The sequence below is a fragment of the Chaetodon auriga genome, chromosome 5, assembly GCF_051107435.1.
Source record: "Chaetodon auriga isolate fChaAug3 chromosome 5, fChaAug3.hap1, whole genome shotgun sequence".
In the NCBI taxonomy this organism is placed as follows: domain Eukaryota; kingdom Metazoa; phylum Chordata; class Actinopteri; order Chaetodontiformes; family Chaetodontidae; genus Chaetodon; species Chaetodon auriga.
In genome coordinates, this window is record NC_135078.1 from 15,604,536 (window position 1) to 15,627,252 (window position 22,717).

Genomic DNA, 22,717 nt, shown 5'->3' on the forward strand with positions numbered 1-22,717 from the left:
GGACTACACCTTGCGTTTCCATTACGTTGATTAAATGCATTAACAGTCTGCACACAGACCACCAAGCTTATTCACCTTAATGAAATAGCATGCAAACTACACAGTGAGGTAATGATGGAAAAAAAATGAATGGATTTTTGTTTTATGTTGCTAAGAGGGTTTCAGATGGTTTCCAGTTGTGTCCTTTAGCCAGCAGGGTTGTGTCTAGAGATTTGTGCGAGATTGTATCCGTTGTTTCTTCATATTTTGAATGTCATGGAAGGTGGTAGCTCAGCAGACTCAGCAGACATCTTGAATTCCCAGAGGTGAATATTTTACTTACAATGCTCTCCGTTATAATGTAACCCAGGCCACAACGAAAGAAAAAACAACAAAACAAGGAAACTAACTCAGAAAATTGACTCTTAGACTATTTCTCTATATAAGGTAAGCAATCCTAACAAAGTACTTCAGAACGCATCAAACAACCATAAGAAACATTCCTAGAGAAAAGAAAGCTGTCCGCAGCATTTCCAGGGCGGCCCCTCCCCAACAACTGTCCTGCATGATAGGTATGAACAAAAGAACAACAAAGGTCAGTATGAACAGAGGAAGGATCAATTTAACAACATTCAAACCTGTAACATAATAAAGGTGACTCAAACTAATGCATGGCTGTGTTTGCTGTCACCTACTGAAGTGCTTTGATGTGTGATGCAATGTTTCACTAGCAATGGTATAGCAGAATGAACACAGGTAGAAAATTAATAACAATGTGTAATGTGGAAGATGAACATCTAAGGTGAGTAGATGATAGGTCGACTTTGTTGCTCCAAATGTAAGTTTGTGCAGTACTTTTGTTTGTTTCTAAATACTTTCAAAACCAAAAACATTCCCATCAGCTTCAGATATACTTTCTCTTCAATGCTAATAGGCACGTGTTAGCATGCTAAAGCTGAGTTGGAAAACATTGTGACATGTACATCAGCATGTTAGCATGCTGACATTAGCATTTAGCTCAAAGCACCACTGTGCAGCCTCACAGAGCTGCTCCTGGCTGTAGGCCTCCGACATACAGTCGGTTGCATGTATGGTCAGTTTTTCAGAAAACACAGAGTTCTCATCAGCAGATGGAGCTTGTTCTGTTGTCATAGAGTTGTAGCCATTAAGTTATTTTGAGCTCCAATCTTAACTTTGGAAGCAGCAGTTTACAACAATGTGGTGATTAATATAATAATAATCTTTATTTGTATATCACTTTTCTTAACAAGGTTATAAAGTTGAGACAGTGGAGCTTGTGCTGAGATTGTTTTGGATCCTGCTGTTTAGTCAAGAATCAAATGTCAAGCACAAAGCGATTACAGATTTCCTGAATGTCTAATCTATCTGTATTCACTGATGTGTACATGTTTAAACATGTGTACCGAGCAGATCATTCATTATTTTAGCAGCATCATCAGAACGTTGACAATAAAATTCAACACAAATGTTTGTTCTAAGTTCTTTTATTTATATAACAATTTTAAACATGGAAAAATATTTTGCTTTTTTTTTTTTAACATAAAAGTCTACACATAAGTCTACAATGTGCACAGCAGACAGAATGAGAAAACTGTCTAAATATACTGAGAAATGGCATTATCATATGAAGTATATAGCTGCTCTTAAACTCTGGCCCTGACATGACTTATTGAGGTAGAGTTAAGCTGATAGAACATCTAATTTACTCCTGGTCTATCTTCACAGATTGTTTACCAGAAAACATGTTAGACCATCACCACCACGATCATCAAAAGTATAAAAAGACTGGCCGCTTTAAAAGGAGATATGAGAGTGTGGAGAACAGTGGCGCTTTAGTTCTTCATTGAGTTAAATTATTGTACAACTCTGACAAATGTCGACAGGAAGTGGTTTTCGTGGCTCATCAGTAGGCCTGCAGACTGAAGCTTGGTGGCACACTGACATAATGTAGAGGTTTAATGGGTCGAATTTCTTTTCTACCTCTGTCCTCTGTCAGGTTGTGGGTTATTTTTGGTCAGGGCTCGAATCTGTGTCTGTTTGGGGATCACAGCTCTGTCTCCAGCTCTACATGACTGCCACCCAGTGGCCAATCAGCAGGGACATCAGGGAGCCGATGACAACGATGATACTGTTGTAGATGGGGCCACTGGATGCTCCGGTGTAGTACTCCATGTCTCCAGAGCCCTCTGCTTCATAGCCTGGCCTGGGGCCGTAGCCACCACCACCTCCATATCGTGGGTAGCCATAACCACCTCCATATCCTCCATAACCCCCTCCAAATCCCCCTCCATACCCTCCATACCCTCCATATCCACCACCATACCCGTATCCAGGGCGGCTCAGGGCAGAACCAATCAATGTTCCTCCTATGGCACCAGCTGCAGCTGCCCCGGCTACTTTGCCTGCACTGGGGCCACTGCTCTGGACAGGTCTATAGGCTTGGCCGCCGCCACCGCCCCAGCCCCGGCTCCGCCCTCCTCCGCCCCGGCCAAAGCCACCACCTCCAAAACCACGGCGGGCTTCAGAGCTGGGCAACAGTGTGGCGAGGAGTAGCAGGCAGAGGGTCACTGTGAGGGGGAGTTTCTGCAGGCCTGACATCATTCTTTGTACTGTAAAAACAAGACAAAGAAACATTATGAGGATGCATGAATTTGCTGCTGGTGAGCATTGAAGTTTCCACCCAGTCACTAAAAGAAGAGAACAGACTCGTTTCTGTTGTACTGAAATGATCAGCTGATCAGTTCTTAACAGTGGTGGAAGAAGTATAAATGAAAATTTAGCCATACTTTGTTTATAGTAATCATTAATTTAGACAATCAAAGGACATAAACAGCATTAAAAACTAAAAAAAAGAAAAACTAACATATAAATTAACATATAAGATTAAACTGTCAATAAAACAAACACAAAAAGCAAGACATCATAAAACAGTATGTTAAATGTTAAAAAAGTCCATACAAACACTTTCAAATAAATAAATATTAATGAGTAAAACAGAACCAAGTACCAATTAAATATTACCAACAAAAATACTATCAAAGGTAAAAGTATTAATACTGCAACACTGATGCTTGAGGAGTGTAATATTATTAAATATATTGGATCACCAGCATTACTGTGCATTAACATGCGCACAGCATTTGAAATGCTGGTTGAGGTGAAGCAATTTTTTTTGCTAATTTAAACACAGTTGAGTAGTTTATTTACAAAATGCCTTTTTTTAGAAGTTGATTATGTATTTGTATCAGCACTGAGTAACAACAGCTGCAAAATCACTGCACTGCAAAAAGTGCAATATTGGCCTCGCTAATGTAGCACAAATTGGAAATACTAATAATGTAAGTACAAATAACCTAAGCAGTAAAGTAGTGAGCTGAAGTACATGTACTTAGTTGTGATGGTACTGGAAGGCACCGTGCTCATCAACAGACTGACGAGATGTTCTCAGCAGCTTTAGTCCTGCTGTGTGTTATTTTTACTTTGCCGATAAATAAAGAGCAGAGCAGGTCGTAGCTCTTAATCCAGCTTTGAAAACACATATTACACAAGCACAACTTAACAGTGCAGCTGACCTGGGATCAGATAGCTTTCATAATCTCCAACGTGCTTTCATTAGGATCTCGTAGATGCAATCTGCCTCTAGATATGTGGACCCGCTGCGTTAATCATCACAGCACCAATGGATGACAGTTTGTTAGCACTGAATAAGTGAAACACTGGGACAGGTGTTGTTGCCAGTAATCATTAAAGTAAATAATGAGGTGAATATTTTGTCACTTCAAGTGTTTCAAACAAAATATGTTGTGTTGAATTGTTAAATGACCGAAAGACTTTTTTCTTCCACACTGCTGACAGTATTTTTTCTATTAAATAATTACAAAATGTTAGACTACATGCAGTGATGGGAAGTAATTACAGTGAATACATTTACTTAATACATGTACTTTATGAGTGCTTTTTATTACATGCTATTTTATTCTTTCATTCTTCTACATTTCACAAGGAAATATTGTACTTTTACTCAACTACATTTATTTAATGGCTTTAGTTACTTTTCAGATTGAGGTTTAACAGACAAAGTGTAGGACTAGTTTATATGACGCATCATTATTCTTAAGTACCCATCAGTATATGAAGCAGTTAAAATTGTCTCCACCTTGAACAATAATAGTACAATAAAAGTATATTTACTTGCAAATTCTTCTACATTTATACTGAATTGCAATATTTTTACTAGTAGCGCGGTATTACAACTTTGACTTAAGTAAACAGTTTGAACACGTTTTCCACCGCTGACGTTATCCACTGAGCAGCATGACATCATTTGCTCTGCCGTCAACAAACTGTACACAGTCTAATCTGAGTCCTCTTAAAAGATGAGTTGAGCTATAATTATGCTGGGTCACTTAGTTTGACAATAATCCAGTGGCTCTCAGATTACAGCGACAGCAGTCCAGACTCACAAAGACAAAACATGCCTTCATCATGAATTTGATGCAGTTTGAAGCACTATGACCTACAGTACATTATTATTTGTGCTTTCTAGAGAGAGAGCCTAAATTGTGCAGCGTAAGAGATCCTAAATAACATCACACCCACAAACAAGAGAAATCTACTCCCTAAAATAACCCAGAAAAACAAAGAACATTGTTCAAACCTGCTGAATTTAAGAGAACAATCTTGGAATAAACAATCTCACCTGTTGAGAGGCTGTTTGCAGTGCAGCGCTTCAGATGATGCTCCTCTTCTGACAGACCAGAGAGCGTGTGTGTGTGTGTGTGCAGCTCAGACTCTCCTGACAGTAAAGACCAGAGTGCGTGTGTGTGCAGCTCAGACTCTTCTGACACTAAGAAGTATGTTTCAAGGCCAACCCGTTATCCTCCAGACAACCTCAATCAGGTGGAGTGGATCACTCTCTCTCACACCTGCTCATTGGCTGAGTGTGCAGTAAGCTGCTGAACCACAGACATCAGACGTAAATATCTGCGTGTGTGCGCGTGTGTGTGGCCGTACATGTGCCCTCCCACTGAGGGAATGAATCAGAGCACTTAACGAGCTCTCCTGAAGCTTCGACTATGACTGTTATATGTGTTAAATTGTACAACAAGATTTAAACATCATTATATAACATGTGACCATTTCACCCATTGACCCCAAGACAGAAGGAGATTACAGATATATATATATATGCTCATCTTTTTCTTTTTTTTTTTTTATTAAATAACAATCATCGTAAGAAAAAACCCGACATTTTCCAAGTAGTGGCATGAGATCTTAACATCTTAAAGACTAAAGTTCCTTCATTATTTTGTAAAAGACACAATACAAAAGCAGGCAAGTCTCAAGAGTCACTAAAAATACAACATGCACACTTTCCGAGTCACACAGACACACTTTTTACAACGATGTTAGAAATACTGAATGGAGGGGCTACGCACACGGACAAAAGCAGGCGTATGCAAAGCACTGTACATGTGGAGGCGAAGTGTACTGCTTTTAAATGCTCATTCACACATTTACAACATTCTTCCATCAAAGATCATCAGCGTAATTCACAGTCTCGTGTTGTGCTTCTTGTCTCATAAACCGTTGGATGTGAAATGATTTTTGTGCAGCCAGTTCAATCAGGAGGAGCCACTGCGTGAAGAAGGATGCTGGACGTCGTTCACCAATCGAACAGTATGTGCTTCTAAAATCTCAACGTGACATCGTTTTGCAACTCACATAAGGCAGTAATGCAAGTGCGGACAGCAGAAAACAAAAGGGGCTCATAAGTGTTCAATTATTTCAGGATGCTTTTTTTTTTTTTTTTTAAGGAATAGTTTGGTATTTTGGGGGTATTTCTTGCCAAGAGTTTGATGAGAAATCGGTGGGACTCTCATGTCTGTAGGGTAAAAATGAAGCCACAGCTAACGGCCTTGGAAAGAGTTGGAGACAGCTAGCCTGGCTCTGTACAAAGGTAACAAAATCCACCTCGCAGCCACCAAAAGCTCACCAATTAAAATGGGGGGTTACGTGCCAAACTATGCCCCGACTGAGAAACAGCTCAGCACATGAACCCCGGCAACATCACAACTATCATTTTTTACACTCAAGTGTTTATATCGAGTAAAACAACAAAAGCTTTAAAGGTGCTGGTAGGTGGATTTTGTTACGTTTGGACAGAGCCAGGCTAGCTGTGCTATGCTAAGCTAACCGGCTGCTGGTTCGGCAACTTAAATTCCTTTAAGTTCAATCATAAAAGACTTAAACATTCAGTTTGAATGCCTTCAGAAAGACAGCTGTCCCTATCAGACCGCCAACAGATTGATGGTCACAACATAAACATCTGTTCACACGGCCCTCAATAATCCTGCAGTGAGCTTCTCAGCTGCGATGACATGGAGAGGGTCGATTCAGTTCCTCCAGTTACAATATTCAACAAATTCTCAGGCAGCGAGGAACATAAAGGCATGCAGTGCTACGTGGGAACTGGATGCTGTCACCACTGTTCCGCTTCACATTGACTGAAACTGCGTGGTCTGTTGCAGCTCACCTGTCGTTGTGCTTGGAAATCTTTTAACCGGCACTTTACTAAAACCACATCGTATGATGTTTGTGCTTTAAATTGACTTTGTGTATCATCTTACAAACTGGAGGGAAGACGGTAGACAGGATGTCTAATTTTAGGATCATTCTGCAAAGCTCTGCACTGCAAAAAGGTTAAAATTACTCATGAGAAGAGGAATGTCTTCTCTGTACGTCTCCCTGTGTGTGAGGAGAAAGAGATAGTGATCTGGTCTGAATTGAGACTCTTTATGATGCTGCGAGACCCATCATGGCTCTCAGGACAACTGCTGAGATGGTGCACTCAATCGTGTTTTGTCTGTATACTGACTGATTGGATGATTTGAAAAAAGACCCACACGGAGTCAGGAAGTCAGAGGAGCAGGATAATGGCTGAGACAGGTAGACAGGGTTTTTGCCAGTTGATTCTTGGTCACTCACTCTTGTCACAGCTGGGTGGAGGATGTGGTACTCTGGGAATGTTTTGACAGTTTGATAAGCAGATCACATACACGTCGCTCCCTCTGGAAGACAACTGAGCTGCTTCTCAATTATACACCGCAGGTAAGTGTACCTACAAGTGCAAGCACATAAATGCAAACAGAAAGAATAAATGTGTATGTTGGCAAAGATACATTTGATATTAAATCACAATACTATGTAGACTCCTGTATGGGATATTTTGTATGTTTGTAAGCTTTTGTAACAGCTGATGGTGAAGCAGAAGATATACAGTATTTTTTGTACCTTCTCCTGAGTTTCTGCACCTCTCTGTCCTCCTCCTCCTTCAGTTTGGTGATGAAACTCTGCAGGACAGGCATTTCAAACTTGATATACTGTGCCACCTGGTGGAAGGGAAGAGAAATACAACAATGAAGCCCAAAAAGAGAGACTGATGAGAGGTAAATAAAAATATTGGAGACACAGAGACACGGATTTTGTGGCTGCACGCTGTCACACAAAAGAAGTAAGACACGTTCATTGATAGCATTTATGTAGGGATTTACATCATATGTGACTTCCTCTCCCAGGTCCTCTTCCATGAGGAAAACCTTGCAGACCTGCTCACATGGACCCTGCATTACCCTCAGCACCAGAGGATAGTCACTTCGCTTCAGTTTCACACGCTCTGAAACATCAACAGAAGGGGACTGATTAACAGAGCAAATCACACAAACACCAAAAAAGAAATGGAATAATTCACACTCACCTCCACTCGCATGGACGAGGTAGATGGCAAAATCATCTGGGCTGTTTTCAATTTTAAACTTGTTGAGGAGAACTCGGAGGACCTGGGGTGTGGTCATGCAGCTGTTGATGCGAACATTGGTCACTGAGCCGTAAGCAGGAGTAAACACTGCTGTCTGAGAAAAAAAAAACAAAAAACATTAAAACATGAATTCAGCTTCCTATTTACTGTAACTTAATGTATATGACTGCACACAGATATGAACATGGATGGGTCAGTGTGAATTTTTATTTGTCAATTAGTTTAAAACCAATTTAAACATCAACAATAAGAAAGTCTCTGTACATTCTTTCCATTATTTTTTCAGACTTTCTAAGGATCCACTGACAAACCTTATGGTTGTAGAAGTGTCCGTTGATGGAGAAGCGATGGCGTCGAATTTTCCTCTGGTCGCTCGGTGACCGCCGCTGGCCCCGCCTTAAGACCCCGGCATCACTCTTTGTCCTGAGCAGCTGAGCGGTGCTCTCACTGTCCTCTGTCCAACCAACAAGCACACCTCACTTTTTATTTCTTAACATGAACTGTAAGAAAAACTTGAACTTATAGTAATGGCTTTCCCTTTGAGCTTGCAATCTTTTTTAAAAGTCGAGCGAGTTTAATCACACTGACATCATGGAAGTAAACATCACCTGTCTGTTCAGAACTGCCAACAAAATGAGTATTTCTAATGCTCAGGTAAAGACAGGATGAAACAGATATGAGTCAGGAATGTGGTGCTGTGTATGCAAATCTTGTACTCCTGACATGTTTTCATTTCATCTAAAGTTTCAGTCATACAGTAAACTCCTCTAAGGATTAAAAAAACTGTGGGCAAACTAAGAATAAGGCTTTAATCCCCTTCCCACAAGCAGTTGCCTTTTTGAGATGAGAGGTTCCCTCCCAGCAGTGATGGCATGCTTATATAAAGCAGCTGAGAGTTAATTGGAGATTTGGTCCACAGTGTTTTTAGAGCTTAGTTAATTTGATCCTCATGACCTAACGCAATGTTTCTTTTTTTGTCTTGATCACAAGTGAAGCAGTTGATTTGCTATTACTGCACACTGTAATACACTGGGAGTGATACATAGTGTGTGTCCACATTCATACACTCCTTACAACCACTCACCGTCTCTCTGTTCTTCCATCACACCGTTGTTCTCTGGTTGGCTGTCAGGTGGCGTCACTTCCACTGTGGGCGGGCTTTGCTGTGTCTCCTGTTGACCATCTGTGCTGGTGGGGGAACTTCAACACAAGAAATATGAAAAAGTACAGGATGAGACAAGATGAAGAGACTGTAAAGATTCAGCTGGAAATGTTTTGTCGAGACAAACTGTTTTTACATTCAAGGACATTGGTTTCGGATGAAAAGTGAGGGGAGTTATAGAGCAGTATAATACAGGTAGTAATACTGTCAAGAGTGTAAGAACAAGGACTTTAACGACCACTGATACAGACGTAATCTTATTATTAGACTTCCTGCCAAACAGCAGCATTCTGTAAACCACTCATACACCACATACCTTATGTACGTCACATCTCTATTGGCTAGTTTCAACTTGTGACAGCTGTTCCTGTTTGTTGTTGCAGTTTTTCTGTGTTTGGCATATGCTGCCATGATTCGTGAGGGTATGTCCTTTGATTTTTTAGTAATTTTGGACTGACATGCCAGAAATAAAGGCCGTAGGGGTGTAGTTACTGTAGTTACTAAAGTCATTTTGTCCCTGAAAGACCCAGCTGCGTGCCCGTGAGCACTGTTATCCCTCGAACGAGCATCGTCTCTTCTGATGAATGGGATTACAGAGCTGAACAAAGTCAAGCCTATTGACACAAAATCTAAAACTGAGCCAGAGGTGTGGGTTGAAAGGTTCCCTTTGTCTGTGCTACATTTCCAATGTCAACAAACTGTGGAAATCAAGCATACGAAATCAAGCGTTGCATGGAATTAAATCAGCAATATCATACATGTACAAAAAGTGATGACACAAATTCAATTTCATTTTCCATCAGACAAACTAGACATATTCTATATCTGCCCCCCCCCCCCCCCCCCCCCCCCCCACGACCTGCTGAGTATCACCATCTCCGGTCACTGAGGTGTCACTGATCCCTGGACCTCTTACCCTTGACTGTCCAGATTGCAACCCGAGTGCCAGGACGTAGAGGAGGGGGGTGGTCGGATTCTCTCGTGGTCATCCTGCATCTGAAGCCTGATTGGTCGTCGCAGGCCCCAGAAGATATTCAGCAAGCCCTCGAAGATCAGCTCCCCCTCCTCCTGTTGGGAAAGAGAAGCTGTTATCAATGCACACACACACACACACACACACACATATACATACACACAATGGGCAGTTATTACCCCTTTGGGATAGGGTGGGGTTTATTAGTCTGCAAATGACTGAGAGAAAACTAAAAAGGGCGGCAGGAAGACGGACAGCACTGAAGAGAGGAGACATTCAGACGCTTCTGCTGAAAAGGATAAAACATTAAAACAAGATTAAACGTAAACACACACACACACACGGCTGTATATACACACCTCTCTGTGTCTGAGCTGGAGATTCTGTCCTTCATAGTAGAGGTTGTACGTCTTAAGATGTGAGAGGACTGTTACCCTGGAGACAGAGATGTTGAATCACTGAGGAGGAAACTGATTGGAAAATACATTGCATACAACTAACAATTTTCAGGCCTCTGCAAGTTGATTTTTAATAGTGTACTGGCAGAGTGAAAGGTAAGACATCGCTCTCAAAGCCTGAATGGGTCCTTTTGGGCTTAATTACAGGCTGGTCCCTTCTCCTTGGGAACTGATGTAGGCAGATCAAAAGGCATTTCTGAGGAGCAGCATTTGTGTTTTTGTGATCTTCGTGACGTTAAGGATGAATTTCGCTGGGCGTTTATTGCTGCATGTACAATGACCTACTAAAAATGGTTAAAGAACCCAGATTTTTCTGGCTGTCTGAAGATGTTTGTCTTTGAGATGTTTGTCTTGAAACGTTCTCCCTCTGAATTTGTGGATCTGGGTCTGCACATCCTGATTCACTCTCTGATCTTCTTCATTGTTTTACAGTCTCTTGTGAGCCTATGTGGGCTGGGAATACTGTCAACTTTCCGAAAACCAATGCATGTCTAACCCTTTGTTTGTTTGTGTCTCACAAGCACAGATGTGTGCTCTCTTCCTTTCTCTATTTATTTTCTCCTCGTATTTTCTTCTCTCTGTCCTCTTGACGATTGGTCGTCCTGGGACCTCTCTCTCTCTCTCTCTCTCGTCTGGCTGTTGGTGCCTCATTTCAGATGTTTTGGATCTTCCGCCTCCAGGAGATGTCCATGTCTTTCTCCCTGTATGCTTGTTTTGTTTCTCCTATCTGTGTGAATGGTGTGCTCGAGCTTTGCTTCATGTTTGTGTAGTCTTTCGTCTTTCCAGGTGTCTACAGTGGAGAGGAGGTCATGTGGCTCAGGTCCTTTGATGTGACACTAGAAGTTGTTCAACGATCGTCTGATCTATTCTTCTAAATGGTTTACAATCTATCTATAAAAATTCTATTGTAAAAGAGTAGTTAAAGGGTTGTTTGGGGGGAGTTTTTCCTTAACTTAATCAAAGGTCTGTGAATAGAAGGGGTTGTATGCTCAGATTACTTTAAATCATAGACATACTAAACGTAAATAAAGCGTAAGTACATTTTCTTTCACGAGTCAGTCAGTTTGAAATGAGCTTCTGAGAGAAACAGCGTGGTATTTCATGCTTACTTGCTGATGTACTTGTTCTCTCCTATCTTAACCCCGTACTGTGTGTCATCCATTCTCAGCAAGCATGAGAGGAGCTGAAAGACAAAGAAGCGACAGAGAGTTTCTCATTTTCATCCATCTGATTCAGTCTCATGACTCCTCATGACCAGCAGCGAGCAACAGGCATTAAGAGGGCAGCCTGGAGAGGAGAAAAGAGATTGCAGGAAGAGGAGGAGGACGAGGTAAAGCTCCACAGAGTAAACAGCAACAGCCGATCATATCTGCTTTCCTGTCAGTGTATTTCCTTCAAGAGTCAGATCAACTTGGTTAACTGTTAAACCACCACTGCAGTATGTCTCATCACCCAATCAAAGCATTTGGTGTGTGATGGAGTGAGACAGCTGCTCTTCACACTCTCCTCCTCCTCTTGCCTACAATTTATTTTCTCTTTCCTGTCACCCCTTTAACTCTCTCCTTATGTCTTTCTTGTCCCTCTCTTACACATAAACACTCAAAAACACACACACACACACACACGCACTCATGCAGCTGTTTTAAATGGCACTCAGCCATCACCCCGTGAAGTTTTGCTTCCCTGTCTGCTGAATGACTGTGTGTGTTTGTCTTTGTCTATCTGCAGAGGAGGCACAACACAAGCCTCCGGAAGGAGATGAACAGGTGCAGGACACATGGTCACCTGCAGAGCCAAATCATTTCAGTTGCTTAAATCTCTGAGCAAGCTAGTGGCAGCACACATTATATCCACTGATCTATCACATATATAGGTGAATAACTGAAGACATTTCACAACTCACAGGCAGGCTGGACATAGAAGAAGATTCATTTTCTAAATAGAAGCATAGGTATAAATGTCATTTTAGCCTAGAATTTCTATAATTCAAATTGTGCTTAGAGGGAATTATGTTCATGTGACATCTTAACTGGAGAGATTAAAATGTGTCATTCCTCAACATATTGCCCTGGTAAAAAAAAAAGCAGTAATGACTGGATGATGGAAACTTTGTTATATCAACTCACAAAATATTAAAACTGCAAGTCAGAAAGACATACCTGCCTAATAAGTATGGTACAAATGTCAGGCTACATGTGATCTTACCGTAGTGAAGGCTGTGTGATGTTGTTGAGTCACCAGAAAGAGGGAACTGCAGATGTGGAGAGAGAGAGAGCGAACAGTTAGGCAAATGGACTCTGTATGTATCCTCAGGTATTAGCAGGTTTATCATTCAGGTATCAGTTTCTTCAGGATCTTTACTTATGAATCTGACGGCGAACAGACGGGGAAGAGTGGGGGTGTTTAAAGGAAGTGCTCCCCTTCCGTTAAATCACTTCCTCCTTTACTCACTCAGTCACACAGGAAACTGACACTAGTCTTTACAGAGCCTAAAACTTCCTCAATTCATGAGGCACAGATGAATTATCATGCACAGCCAAACAAAGAGCACGGATAAAAACACTAAGAGGACCCACACATAAACGGCTTTTTCCTCTTCCCTTATCTAAACGCTCAGATCAGACACATATCTGAACACTTTGCAAACAAAGATATTCCAGGCCTGACAAGCAGAGTAATGTGGCAGCCTTAAACACACAATGCTGATAAATAACCTGCGGCTGTCAATCTCTGAAATAAATGTGTTCCGTTATTGTGCACAAATTAAATATTAAACGCTAATCAGCCCAGCCTCCTGCCAAGGTACATCAATATTTCATCACCTATATTAGCTATGTCAAGCGTTCAAAAGCTAACCATTCACCTACACAATGGAAATCATTAGTCTTTAATACTGCGGTCGTGGTCAAGGGCGGCTGTGCTCATAGACTCATTAGCAGGTGATGCCAGTGGTCTGAGACAGACATGTGGCCGGCGGTCAAACCGAGACAATGTTGTAATTGTTTGGCAAGATACAGGACCGACGTGAACTTTAAGTCACTTAACTGTCATCTGATAACAATATTGATCCTTCCCTGATGTGACCTCCTGAAATAAAGATCAAATCGGACATCTGACCTTTAGAGCTTCTGCTGGAGTATCACTCACTCTACCCTGTTTAGTGTTTGCTGCCAAAAGTTTGCAGACAAGGGCGATTTTCATGGTTTTCTTCAGCTCCATATCTCAGAGGATAGAGCTGCGAAACACTTCAGTGCAATATTGATGTTGTGATATGAGCCTAGATACTGTCTAGGCTTTGTTTTATTGTAATACTGTGACAAAGTTCTGTCTTTCGCTGGCAGTAAAGGTTACATCACAGTTAGGTAGGGCTGGGTTTTGTTTTGTTTGACTGGTGCAAATATCATACCAAAATGAAAAGTATCTATGAAAAGATATTAACATGTTTTTCATTAATGAAAGAAAGAAAACCTATGCAAATACAAGCAGCTGTATAAGAACTTTGCCCCAGTAAAAACTAGCAAAATCTGATAGAAGAATAAGCAAACAGGACAACGAATCCGTCCAGACATTTGATGCCACTACTGTGATATGATACCAACACAGTATTGAGGTTCAATAACCAGATTCCAGGAACAGAATTTTACAAATACAGAGGCCATGTGTCAAAATCCCTCAAATGTAACCCCCCTTTCTGAAACACCAAAAATAAAATATCAAGAATATTTGCATTATTTATTCAGTTTACTGTTCTACTGTATTTACTCTTCTATAGTTTCTTTAATCTTTTAAGGTCTAAATGCTGTTGTTGTCTGGTGACATAATGAATTGTTTCATTTATTTTGTTTTTGCCTGAAAAGGACTAGTGACATCTCATGAAAAACGCGAAAGGCGCTCTCCAGAGCCAGTGTTTGGTCTGTCTGCTCTGGGCTTCCGTAGAAACATGGCAGTGTAGAAGAGGACCGGCTCCCTCTCTAGATATAAAGAGCTCGTTCTAAGGTAACGAAAACACAATGATTCTTATTTTCAGGTGATTAAGCACTTATGAAATCATACTTCTTCCTTGACTATGTTCAGAGTGTGTATTTACATTAATTCTAAAGATGAAAACCTATAAATTGTAAAAATGACATTAACGTTTAACCAAAACAGTGGAGAGCCAGTGACAGCTGTTGTCCATTATAACCAGATGACCTTGTCTCTTTGGAAACTATCTGTATATCACTGATGCTCTCTTCACATTTGCACTGCAACTGCTGCACAACAGTTTCCCTCAGGCTAAATAAAGTCCTACCTTAGACGGCAGAAACCTGTCTACACTTTTTGTTTTGAAGCCAGACATATAAACGCCATCAGACTGACCCACAACTGACCCAGTCCACGTTCTGAATTCCCCTCTGCCTCATTACAACATCAGCCGAATCCTCAGTCTCCATCTTCCCCATTTTCTCCATATTGTAATGTCTCATTTTCTGTCATCTGCCTGGTTGTTTTGTACCACAGTAGCTCAATTTATTAGTAGCTGTCCAATTTTATTGATTAGGAAATTCTTTCCTCTCTGCCGTCTGTTTTTCCCATTCAGCTTTCTCCTCCGTCTCCCCCACGTTCCCTCATGAAAGACTAGAAGCCATCCACTGTGCTAGTTAAACTCATGACCACAGCTTCCTGACCCCCCCCCCCCCATCACTGACACACACACGCATGCTTGTTTTCTGCCCTCTTGCCCTGTTGACTCTGAGCCTCCTCTGTCAAAGTCTTTGGCTGAAATGGACCATGAACATCTCAAAAACCTCCTCTTGTCCAGTTTCAAACTCACCACCGCCCCTGCCTCCAGCCTCCACATTACTAATGCTCTGCCTCACTATTGTCACCATTGTCATAGCAACACCAAAAACATCTGAGCTCCAGCAACTAGCCTGCAACACGGAGCCAAAAATAGTGTGTGTTTGTGTCTCCAGCTCCTTGTTAGGCATTGGTTGTCAAAAACGTTGCAAGGCTCGATTTGATCTACATATGGCTTCCAGATTCTGCACATCAAGCTGAAACTATCCTTGCCCTTTCCTTGACTTTAGCTGAAACAATCACTTGAAATTTATCTGCAACTATTTTGATAATCGATTGATCATCAGCTTGTTAAATGTGAACGTTTTCTGGTTTTCTTAGTCTTCTATGATGGCAACTTAAACGTACCTTAAACTAACACAGTCCAGCACAACAGCCCTGCAAAAAAAAATCCCACCTATAATGTTCAGCATATGATTTAGCTTCAGGATCATTCTGGAGGCTTGTGCTGCTGTTGAACTGTATTGATTTTAATACTTTGTCCACCTCAGTGTGGGTACACTAAATATCAGAAACTTCTCCGCAAAACGACCAGTTTAATCGACACTTTGCTAACAAAAACTGAACATTATAAGCCTCATGAGAGCAGGGCTATTTTATTAAACTGCATTACTTTTAGCTAGTGGACATTACCTCCAAGTCAAAACATTGGGTAGACTATTCACTGTTGTTGCCTCAGTGCAGCCAGCCTTATGTGAGCTGAGAGGAATCTTAACTATCTACTGCTTGTTATGTAACCTATTTTACTAACACACAGCTCTGCCTTCTGTATCATTTTCTGCTCAAGATTTAGGCTACACCATCACAGAAAGTGCTATGGAGCATATCTGTTATCACTGTATGTTCATTTAATGCGCCACACATGCCTGATATTCGAGATTATTAACCTGTATGTGTGTCGCCTGTGATTTTATAAAGGAGATAAATGTTGCTGCTTCGTATTTTACGCTGTCAAAACATTATTAAGTCTTCTTTTTGTACAAATAATCACGCTATCAAACTACACCCCGGTCCATATCGCCACATCAACCCACAGACATCATCGTGATCAGCCCACTTAGCTACATCGACGCTCCTGTCTGATGCCTGCCGACTTTTGGGGATCCTATTTCGGCTCACCAAACCCGGGTACGCAGGCTCTCCGGTCCTCCTCTTCCACCTCCTCCTCCCTCTTTCCTCCTCTTCCCGTTACGGCGGCTGAACTCTCCGTTAACGGTAAACTCCTCGGTCAACTCGCTCGCTCTCCTGCCGTTGGAAACAATCACTGAGGCGCGTGCATCGAGGTGGTAGAGGGAGGAGGAGGAAAGCGCGAGAGGTCCATCTGTTGTGGCGGAGCTCGCGGCACAGCAGCGTCGGGGGCCCGGCTGGGAGCCAATCAGAGAGCGACCCTGACGCCCCTTTGTTCGCGCTGCGTGCAGAGATGAATGAAAACACGCAAACAATGGGAGAGCAGGAGACACGCACACCATCAGCCTGCACTACTCCTCCAGGGACAGCCAAATTTACTTGGCATGATGAATGTGAACAAAACTGATCTTTGAACGTCCCACGAAAAACTCTGTGGACTCAGTAAAAGAAAAGCAAATGGTATGTATTGTGATATAAGTGAACATGTTTAGTATTAGAATTATTTTAGTGTGCCATATTTCTGATTTATGTAATTAGGTAATTATTTTGACAGATCAATTCTCACCTGCAACTGAGTATTTTTATTTTTGCCATTCCTAACATTTCATTTCTTTTCCTTTTCGAGAACGGATTCTACAACACTTATTCTTATCATAGGCTATATGATGGTACTTTAAATAGGCTTTGATTTTGGAAAGTTGCTTGGATTTTTGTGCTCTGAGGGGTTGTGTGGGGCCATTTTCACAACTTTTTAGACTTACACAATTAATCAAGAAAATAAATGGCAGTGTAGCTGGTAACTTTACAGCAGGGCCTCTGCAGCTCACTCTATGCACAGTGTTCCTGAAACTAGATTTTGACACAGGGACCCAAGATATGGTAAAAAGCAGGACTCATGTCAAGGCCTTTACTGTATTGGCTGATATTGTGCATCAGTAGTGCATATTCCCAAACACAATTATTAATTACATTACCACAAACCAAGTGACAGGGAACAGGGAATCTAGGGCTCAGAGGAGGTTGCTGCTTTGCCTGGGGCGTAATCCAGCCTATCTAGAGGAAACTGATAAGTAGTTTTTAGATCTTTCTGTGCAGCACATCAAGATTTGGGAAAGCTATTAGTCCTTTTATCGTAGTTAAATCAGACCGTCGAAGAATCTGACCAGCTACATATTTCACTTTTATTGTCACAATCACAGTTGGTGACCAATAAAGACAAAAGACTGCATTCATTCTGTAACATCTTATTAAATAGTTTTGAACAAAGAAATAAACATTTTGTTGCTACAATTAGTTTACACAATTTCTCTTCCAGAATGTTTAGCAAACTTTACTCAATAGACTTTTTTTTTTTTTTTTTTTTCCTATTACATCTATTAAAAGTTTCTCAGCTCGGTCTTTCATTTATACTGGTAATGTGTTAACAAGGACAGAAAGCAATGTTAGAGTAAAAAAATACAATATGAGAAGGTCCCAATAAACAAAAGGATTCCACCAAACCACAGATTCAAAACAGGATCAAAATGTATTTACTTTTTAAATAAAAAGTACAACAAAATGGTGCACTTTCCAGCATGATTTAAGATTAAAAGTTATGATTTGTTTCTTACAAATAGTTGCTTGCAAAAACATGAAAACAATGTATAAAAAACAAAAACACAGAAAAAGATAAAACACAATACACAAAAGTATATTCTTCAGGTAGCACCCCCTTCAAAATAACTGAAAGGGACTGATGTCTTTGTGTTACACACCTTATGGCCACCTTCTTAAGAGCCATCTGTTGGTTAACCTGATGATCAAAGAAGAGAGCCAAGTTTTGGGTAATCCAGGGTATTTTTACTGTAACTGGGTTCACTCTGTAAAAGCTATTTGAGAAACACATACGGATATGTATAGGATCCTATCATAGGAGAGAAAGTGTGATAAAAACTGGAAAGGGAAAGTTAAAAACAAGGAGAAGCTGCCTTTAGACACAAAGACGTCCAATGTTCGTCTTGCCGCAAAGTGAAAGGCATGTTCACTGAGCTGTCAATGACCAAGGCTCTTAATAAGGTGGCCAGCCGGTGTTTTCTCCTGCATCCAGAAACATCAACAGTAAGAATTCCCAGGGAGAAAACCAGGTACACCAAACATGAGAGGACACCAATATATTTTCACTGCAGGACTGGGGGGTGGGGGGGGGGTGGGGGTTAAACAGAGAGTGTGTGGAGAGAGGGGAGAGGGTGTGATGGGAGAAGCAAGTGCTGGTTGCATGAACATGATATGACACAGAAAACGTCACATGTTGTGCATGTGATTATTGTGTGTGCAGCCCATGTATTAAAGGACACACTAAAGGAGATGCCAAAAACTGCCAAACCGCCCTCCATTGACTCCCTCTCAGAGAGGATGCAGGAGGCAGTGACTGATCTCCGACCTCTTCTTAATCATCATCATCTGCTCCTGCAGCAAGGTCATGCAGCGTTGGCAAGGAGGCCAAAAACATCAGCTGGTGTGCCAATAACACACTGCTAATTTTGCCAAACACCCCATAACACTGTGTCTGATCTACAGCTCTCCAGCTGCTAGTCCTAGATGAGGAGAGTGAGGTTTTTAAACGTGCGGTTTCTGCACACATCAATGATCGCTAGCTAGCCTAGCCTCTTGTGTGATCAGCAATGCTTGTGCTTCTCTGTGTCGTATCACAGATGTCTACAGTCTACCCAGAATGATAACATTTTAGGTGAGATCAATATTTCCACAGAGTCTGTTAGTGTTACACCGAAATCTGAGACCCAGTTAGGAATTTCAGTTTTTATCTTACTTCATTGTATTCTGCACTTTGACAGGTGTGATGGAGAACGGTATCACTGCAGAATTTTGACACAAATTTTGTTATTGGGGATTTTGATGAACTGCAATCCGTGACACTAGAGAATCAACAATATCAAGAAGAATTTGTGCCCCCATATAGATACTGTGGGGGTGGGGCTCATTTTGGTAACATCTAAATAAAGTATGCGATATAGAGTGTGATAAAAAAAATAAAAAAAAAAAGCAATATAGCTTGCTAAAATTCCCATTTGGGTCACATAGTACTATAGGCTAAAAGTACACCCAGAAATGTAGAACAATAGAGTACAGTGCCACAGTCTGCAGAAATATTGCATTTTAACCTATTTCATAATGCTGGACTGACTGCAGACCTCTGCAAGATCAGAAAAAACACATTTGAGGATGCAACCCACTGCTAGATAACAGGTAAAAAAATGCTTATAGGGATCACTATGTGACTGAATCACAAGACTAATGTACAGAGTGCTGAAGTCATAAATGGGGCAACAGCTAGCCATGCTATCATAGAATAAGGCCCAAGAATATTCAGTCACAAAGCAGGTCAGCCACTTATGTTCAGGTCATCAAGCAAAAAACGACTAAATCTGCAGCATTCTCGTGACATTTTAGGGTTTCAGGTTAGTGAGTGTTACTCTGACGTTCTTGGCACCATTACATGTGCAAACAGTACTTGTAGTAAAAGGCCCTCACTCTGATATCTCACTCAACTATCCAGTTCAACATTTAAAAGTGTTCTTCTGTTGTTTTTCAAAACAAAATGATATAAATGGAATGAAATAGAAGCTGCTTACATCTTACTTTAGAAACTATCTTTAGAAAAACTGCTGTCCACAGGTGAGTTTCTAAAAGCACCGACTGCAGCTGAGACTGAGAGCGGACGAGCAGCGGTCAGTCATCATCACACCAATCTAAATAGGGCATGGACAAGTAAACTAATAAATATACTTTCAACATTGTGCAAGAGAAACATTTACTCGCTTTAAGCAACTATTAGACACCAACTCTTCTCATAAATAAATAAATAGCTTTAAAAAGAGACAAAAAGGTGAGAAAATTGGGGATTAGATTTCAAAATAATGGCAACAATTGCCAATACTAAAAGAAAATATTTTGGTATTCAGTAACAGAATAGGAGGAAGAAAAGAGCTTTTAGCATTTTGGTTTAGTAAAAATCTCAGTGGGGATAAACATTTAGTAGTTTTCTTTGAGCTGTTATTTCTCTCATTGTACGGCTATTAATTTTCACATTTACAAAGATTATAATGTTGCAAACTCTTTTTTTAAACCGCTGTTTTTCAATGAAAACACCAGAGGCACACCGTGTGGTCAAATCAGAGACTCACTCTTCAGAGTCACATCTGGGTTCATAACAGGCTTCTGATACTCTAAAATGTTGTGTTACTCAGCCGGATGTTCTGCTACAGCCTGAACTACGACAGACATGAACAGTTAAAAAAAAACAAAAACATCAGCAGTAAACTAACTGAAGCAGAGTGAGAGTGGGAGGTGTACTGGTGACTGAGGATGGGAGGAGGAGGAGGAATATAAGGGAAAGTCATTAATGCCATTAAATCAGTGAAAATCGTTAAGGACATCAGCAAGCGTTATGATTGGCTGTTGCAAAGACACACATTGCACCGTTGAGTCCATCCAGAGAACAAAAGGATGACAGTTAAAGTCTCCAAACCCCTTTTACCACATTTAAATACTCCATATCCAAACAAAAACACCACCCTTACTTCGTAGTACAGTTATGCAAGTGCTCACCAAGTGGCTTTGGACGGTGGCAGGGGTGTATCAGTTTATGGCGCGGCCTTTGTAAATCCTACATTAATACACATTACGACTAAAAGCAGAGCATAAGTCACACCTTAAAACTGTGAGATAACATCCACACAGAGGGTCAGAGATCTCTGCAGTCATGGGATGAACACATTTAATTCTGCTGCTGTCATTCATCGTTTTTTAAGCTTTGTATTTACGTAGACAAGGTTTCGAAGTCTGTCTAAAAAGGCCACATCCGTGTTACTGTGTGCCATTAATGCAGCTTTTGCAAATGCACCACGCTAATCATGGCAGTAGAGGCTTTATCAAAAGCTTGTTTCAATGTGCAACTGCCTACGTTAGATGAGGTTAAAAGTTACCAAATAAAAAGAAATATCTTACCACAATTTATTTTGTTTTAGAGTAAAGCAAAGCAAGCCAGGTCCCATTTGACAGCTAAATGAGACGATCAGATGTGATCAGGAAAACCAGAGTTTTGGGATTGTTGGTAACTACTGCTTAATACTGACACAGTATGTAAACTGGTATGTTACAGAGGAGATCCTGTGAATATTAGCATTAGCATAGCGAAGGGGGTTGTGAGGGGTTTTTAGTATGAGATGTGCAGATATGAGGTGCTGCTAAATGGGTCTCTGAGGTGCTTTACTGAAGAAATGAGGGACGGGAGCTGTGGAGTGACATTCTGGTTTTGAACTCAGGAGGCAGATAGTGCAAAAATAAATGTCACAATCACTTTGCATGGCTAAGGGCACCTGACAAACCACTTCCATCAATTGGGATGGCCCTGACGTGCATTGCAGCGCTCGAGCTAGTTTTGGTGAGGCTGTTGGTGTGAGCATGTGTGTTTGTATCTCGAATGAGGTTGCATAATAAGTCTAGAGGCAAATGATTCATATCAGAAATTTTGCATAATCCTCAATTGACATAATATCATCTACAAATATGTTTTATAAAAGGACATTTGCACTAAAATTTGGCAGTGATTGCGAGTCAGTGAATCATCAAGCTTTGGTCGTTGGACGTCCATCTGTCTCACTCTGGATTAAAGTGCAACTAAATAGCACAAAACTGTTATCTCTTGCTGATTACTGTACACACATGCACACACACCAAGAAACCTCTGCATGGTGACATCTTTTATAGCATGCTGTAACTTGCTATAGCATGCTTAAAATAGCATAGTGGGAAGTGGGAAAAGACTGACACGAGCTAAAGAAACACACACTGATGGGGGGGTGGGGGGTGGGTTGGTGCATCACATTTTCTTCCACACAATCCTGAATCCCGCACTGCTTCTGTCCTCCACTCTCCCATCCTTTTGCCTTAGTGTACCATCCCTTGCTCCCCAAACTCAGACACATTTCAGAATTTTTAGCACCAGCCCGTTGGCTATACCCGACTCTCCCCCGCTGTCGCACCTCCCTCCCCTCCCATTCCTCCTCCCTTCACTGCATCCCCATGTCCCATTCTGCTCCTGCAGGTTTCCCGTAACCTCCCCCATTGGTAGCCCGTGAAGGAGGGGCTGATGGGGAAGTACTTGAAAATGGGGTGTCTGTGGATGAAGTCCATTCCAAACGGCAGATCATATGATCTCATCCCTTCCAGCTCTGCTGCACTGAGACCAGCGCCACGTTTCAGCTTCCTGATGCCTCGTTCTTCGGGGGTACCTGAGGAGAAAAGGAAGACAGATTAATCATGAGTTCCTCAGGATCCACAAC

At 41.3% G+C, this 22,717-nt stretch overlaps 3 protein-coding genes across 11 annotated transcripts in view; all 3 read right to left on the minus strand.

The window, feature by feature from the left end:
- Positions 1–1,937: 1,937 nt before the first annotated feature.
- On the minus strand, positions 1,938–4,820 carry sprn2 (shadow of prion protein 2). Of its 2 annotated transcripts, XM_076730251.1 has the most exons (3): positions 4,796–4,820; positions 4,700–4,747; positions 1,938–2,609 (listed from the first exon to the last, which is right to left on the minus strand). In XM_076730251.1, the coding sequence occupies exon 3, from the start codon at positions 2,599–2,601 to the stop codon at positions 2,065–2,067; it is 537 nt and encodes a 178-aa protein (XP_076586366.1). In that variant the 5' UTR covers positions 2,602–2,609; positions 4,700–4,747; positions 4,796–4,820; the 3' UTR covers positions 1,938–2,064. The 2 variants fall into 2 exon arrangements, with proteins under 2 accessions (XP_076586366.1, XP_076586365.1); XM_076730250.1 differs by having other exon boundaries at positions 4,700–4,800.
- A 364-nt stretch (positions 4,821–5,184) lies between these two features.
- rassf2b (Ras association domain family member 2b) lies at positions 5,185–16,668 on the minus strand. Of its 6 annotated transcripts, none has more exons than XR_013077165.1 (12): positions 16,368–16,668; positions 12,615–12,660; positions 11,519–11,592; positions 10,311–10,386; positions 9,895–10,046; positions 8,901–9,016; positions 8,128–8,270; positions 7,757–7,910; positions 7,554–7,675; positions 7,294–7,391; positions 6,188–7,120; positions 5,185–5,938 (listed from the first exon to the last, which is right to left on the minus strand). XR_013077165.1 is itself a non-coding variant. In XM_076730248.1 (11 exons), exons 3-11 carry the CDS (start codon positions 11,569–11,571, stop codon positions 7,051–7,053), a joined length of 984 nt encoding a protein of 327 aa, XP_076586363.1. In that variant the 5' UTR covers positions 11,572–11,592; positions 12,615–12,660; positions 16,368–16,642; the 3' UTR covers positions 5,185–7,050. The 6 variants fall into 6 exon arrangements, 2 of the variants coding, with proteins under 2 accessions (XP_076586363.1, XP_076586362.1); XR_013077164.1 differs by having other exon boundaries at positions 5,185–5,943; XR_013077166.1 differs by having other exon boundaries at positions 5,185–5,943; positions 6,197–7,120; positions 16,368–16,590.
- Positions 16,669–17,535: 867 nt separating this feature from the next.
- slc23a2 (solute carrier family 23 member 2) overlaps positions 17,536–22,717 on the minus strand; it is a 36,495-nt gene continuing 31,313 nt past the window's right edge. For 2 of the 3 annotated variants that reach the window (XM_076730523.1, XM_076730521.1), the window contains one exon: positions 17,536–22,666. In XM_076730523.1, the coding sequence (XP_076586638.1) occupies positions 22,389–22,666 (278 nt within the window). In that variant the 3' untranslated portion in view covers positions 17,536–22,388. The remainder of the gene's footprint in view (positions 22,667–22,717) is intronic. The other variant, XM_076730522.1, reaches the window with a different exon arrangement.

Coding starts and splice junctions, on each gene's coding strand:
- sprn2 (XM_076730251.1), bottom strand. CDS start 2,601: ATGATGTCAGGCCTGCAGAAACTCCCCCTCACAGTGACCCTCTGCCTG.
- rassf2b (XM_076730248.1), bottom strand. CDS start 11,571: ATGGATGACACACAGTACGGGGTTAAGATAGGAGAGAACAAGTACATC. Junction 10,387..11,518: donor GAGAACAAGTACATCAGCAA/GTAAGCATGAAA, acceptor CTCTGTCTCCAG/GGTAACAGTCCTCTCACATC. Junction 9,017..9,894: donor TGCAATCTGGACAGTCAAGG/GTAAGAGGTCCA, acceptor CTTGTGTTGAAG/TTCCCCCACCAGCACAGATG.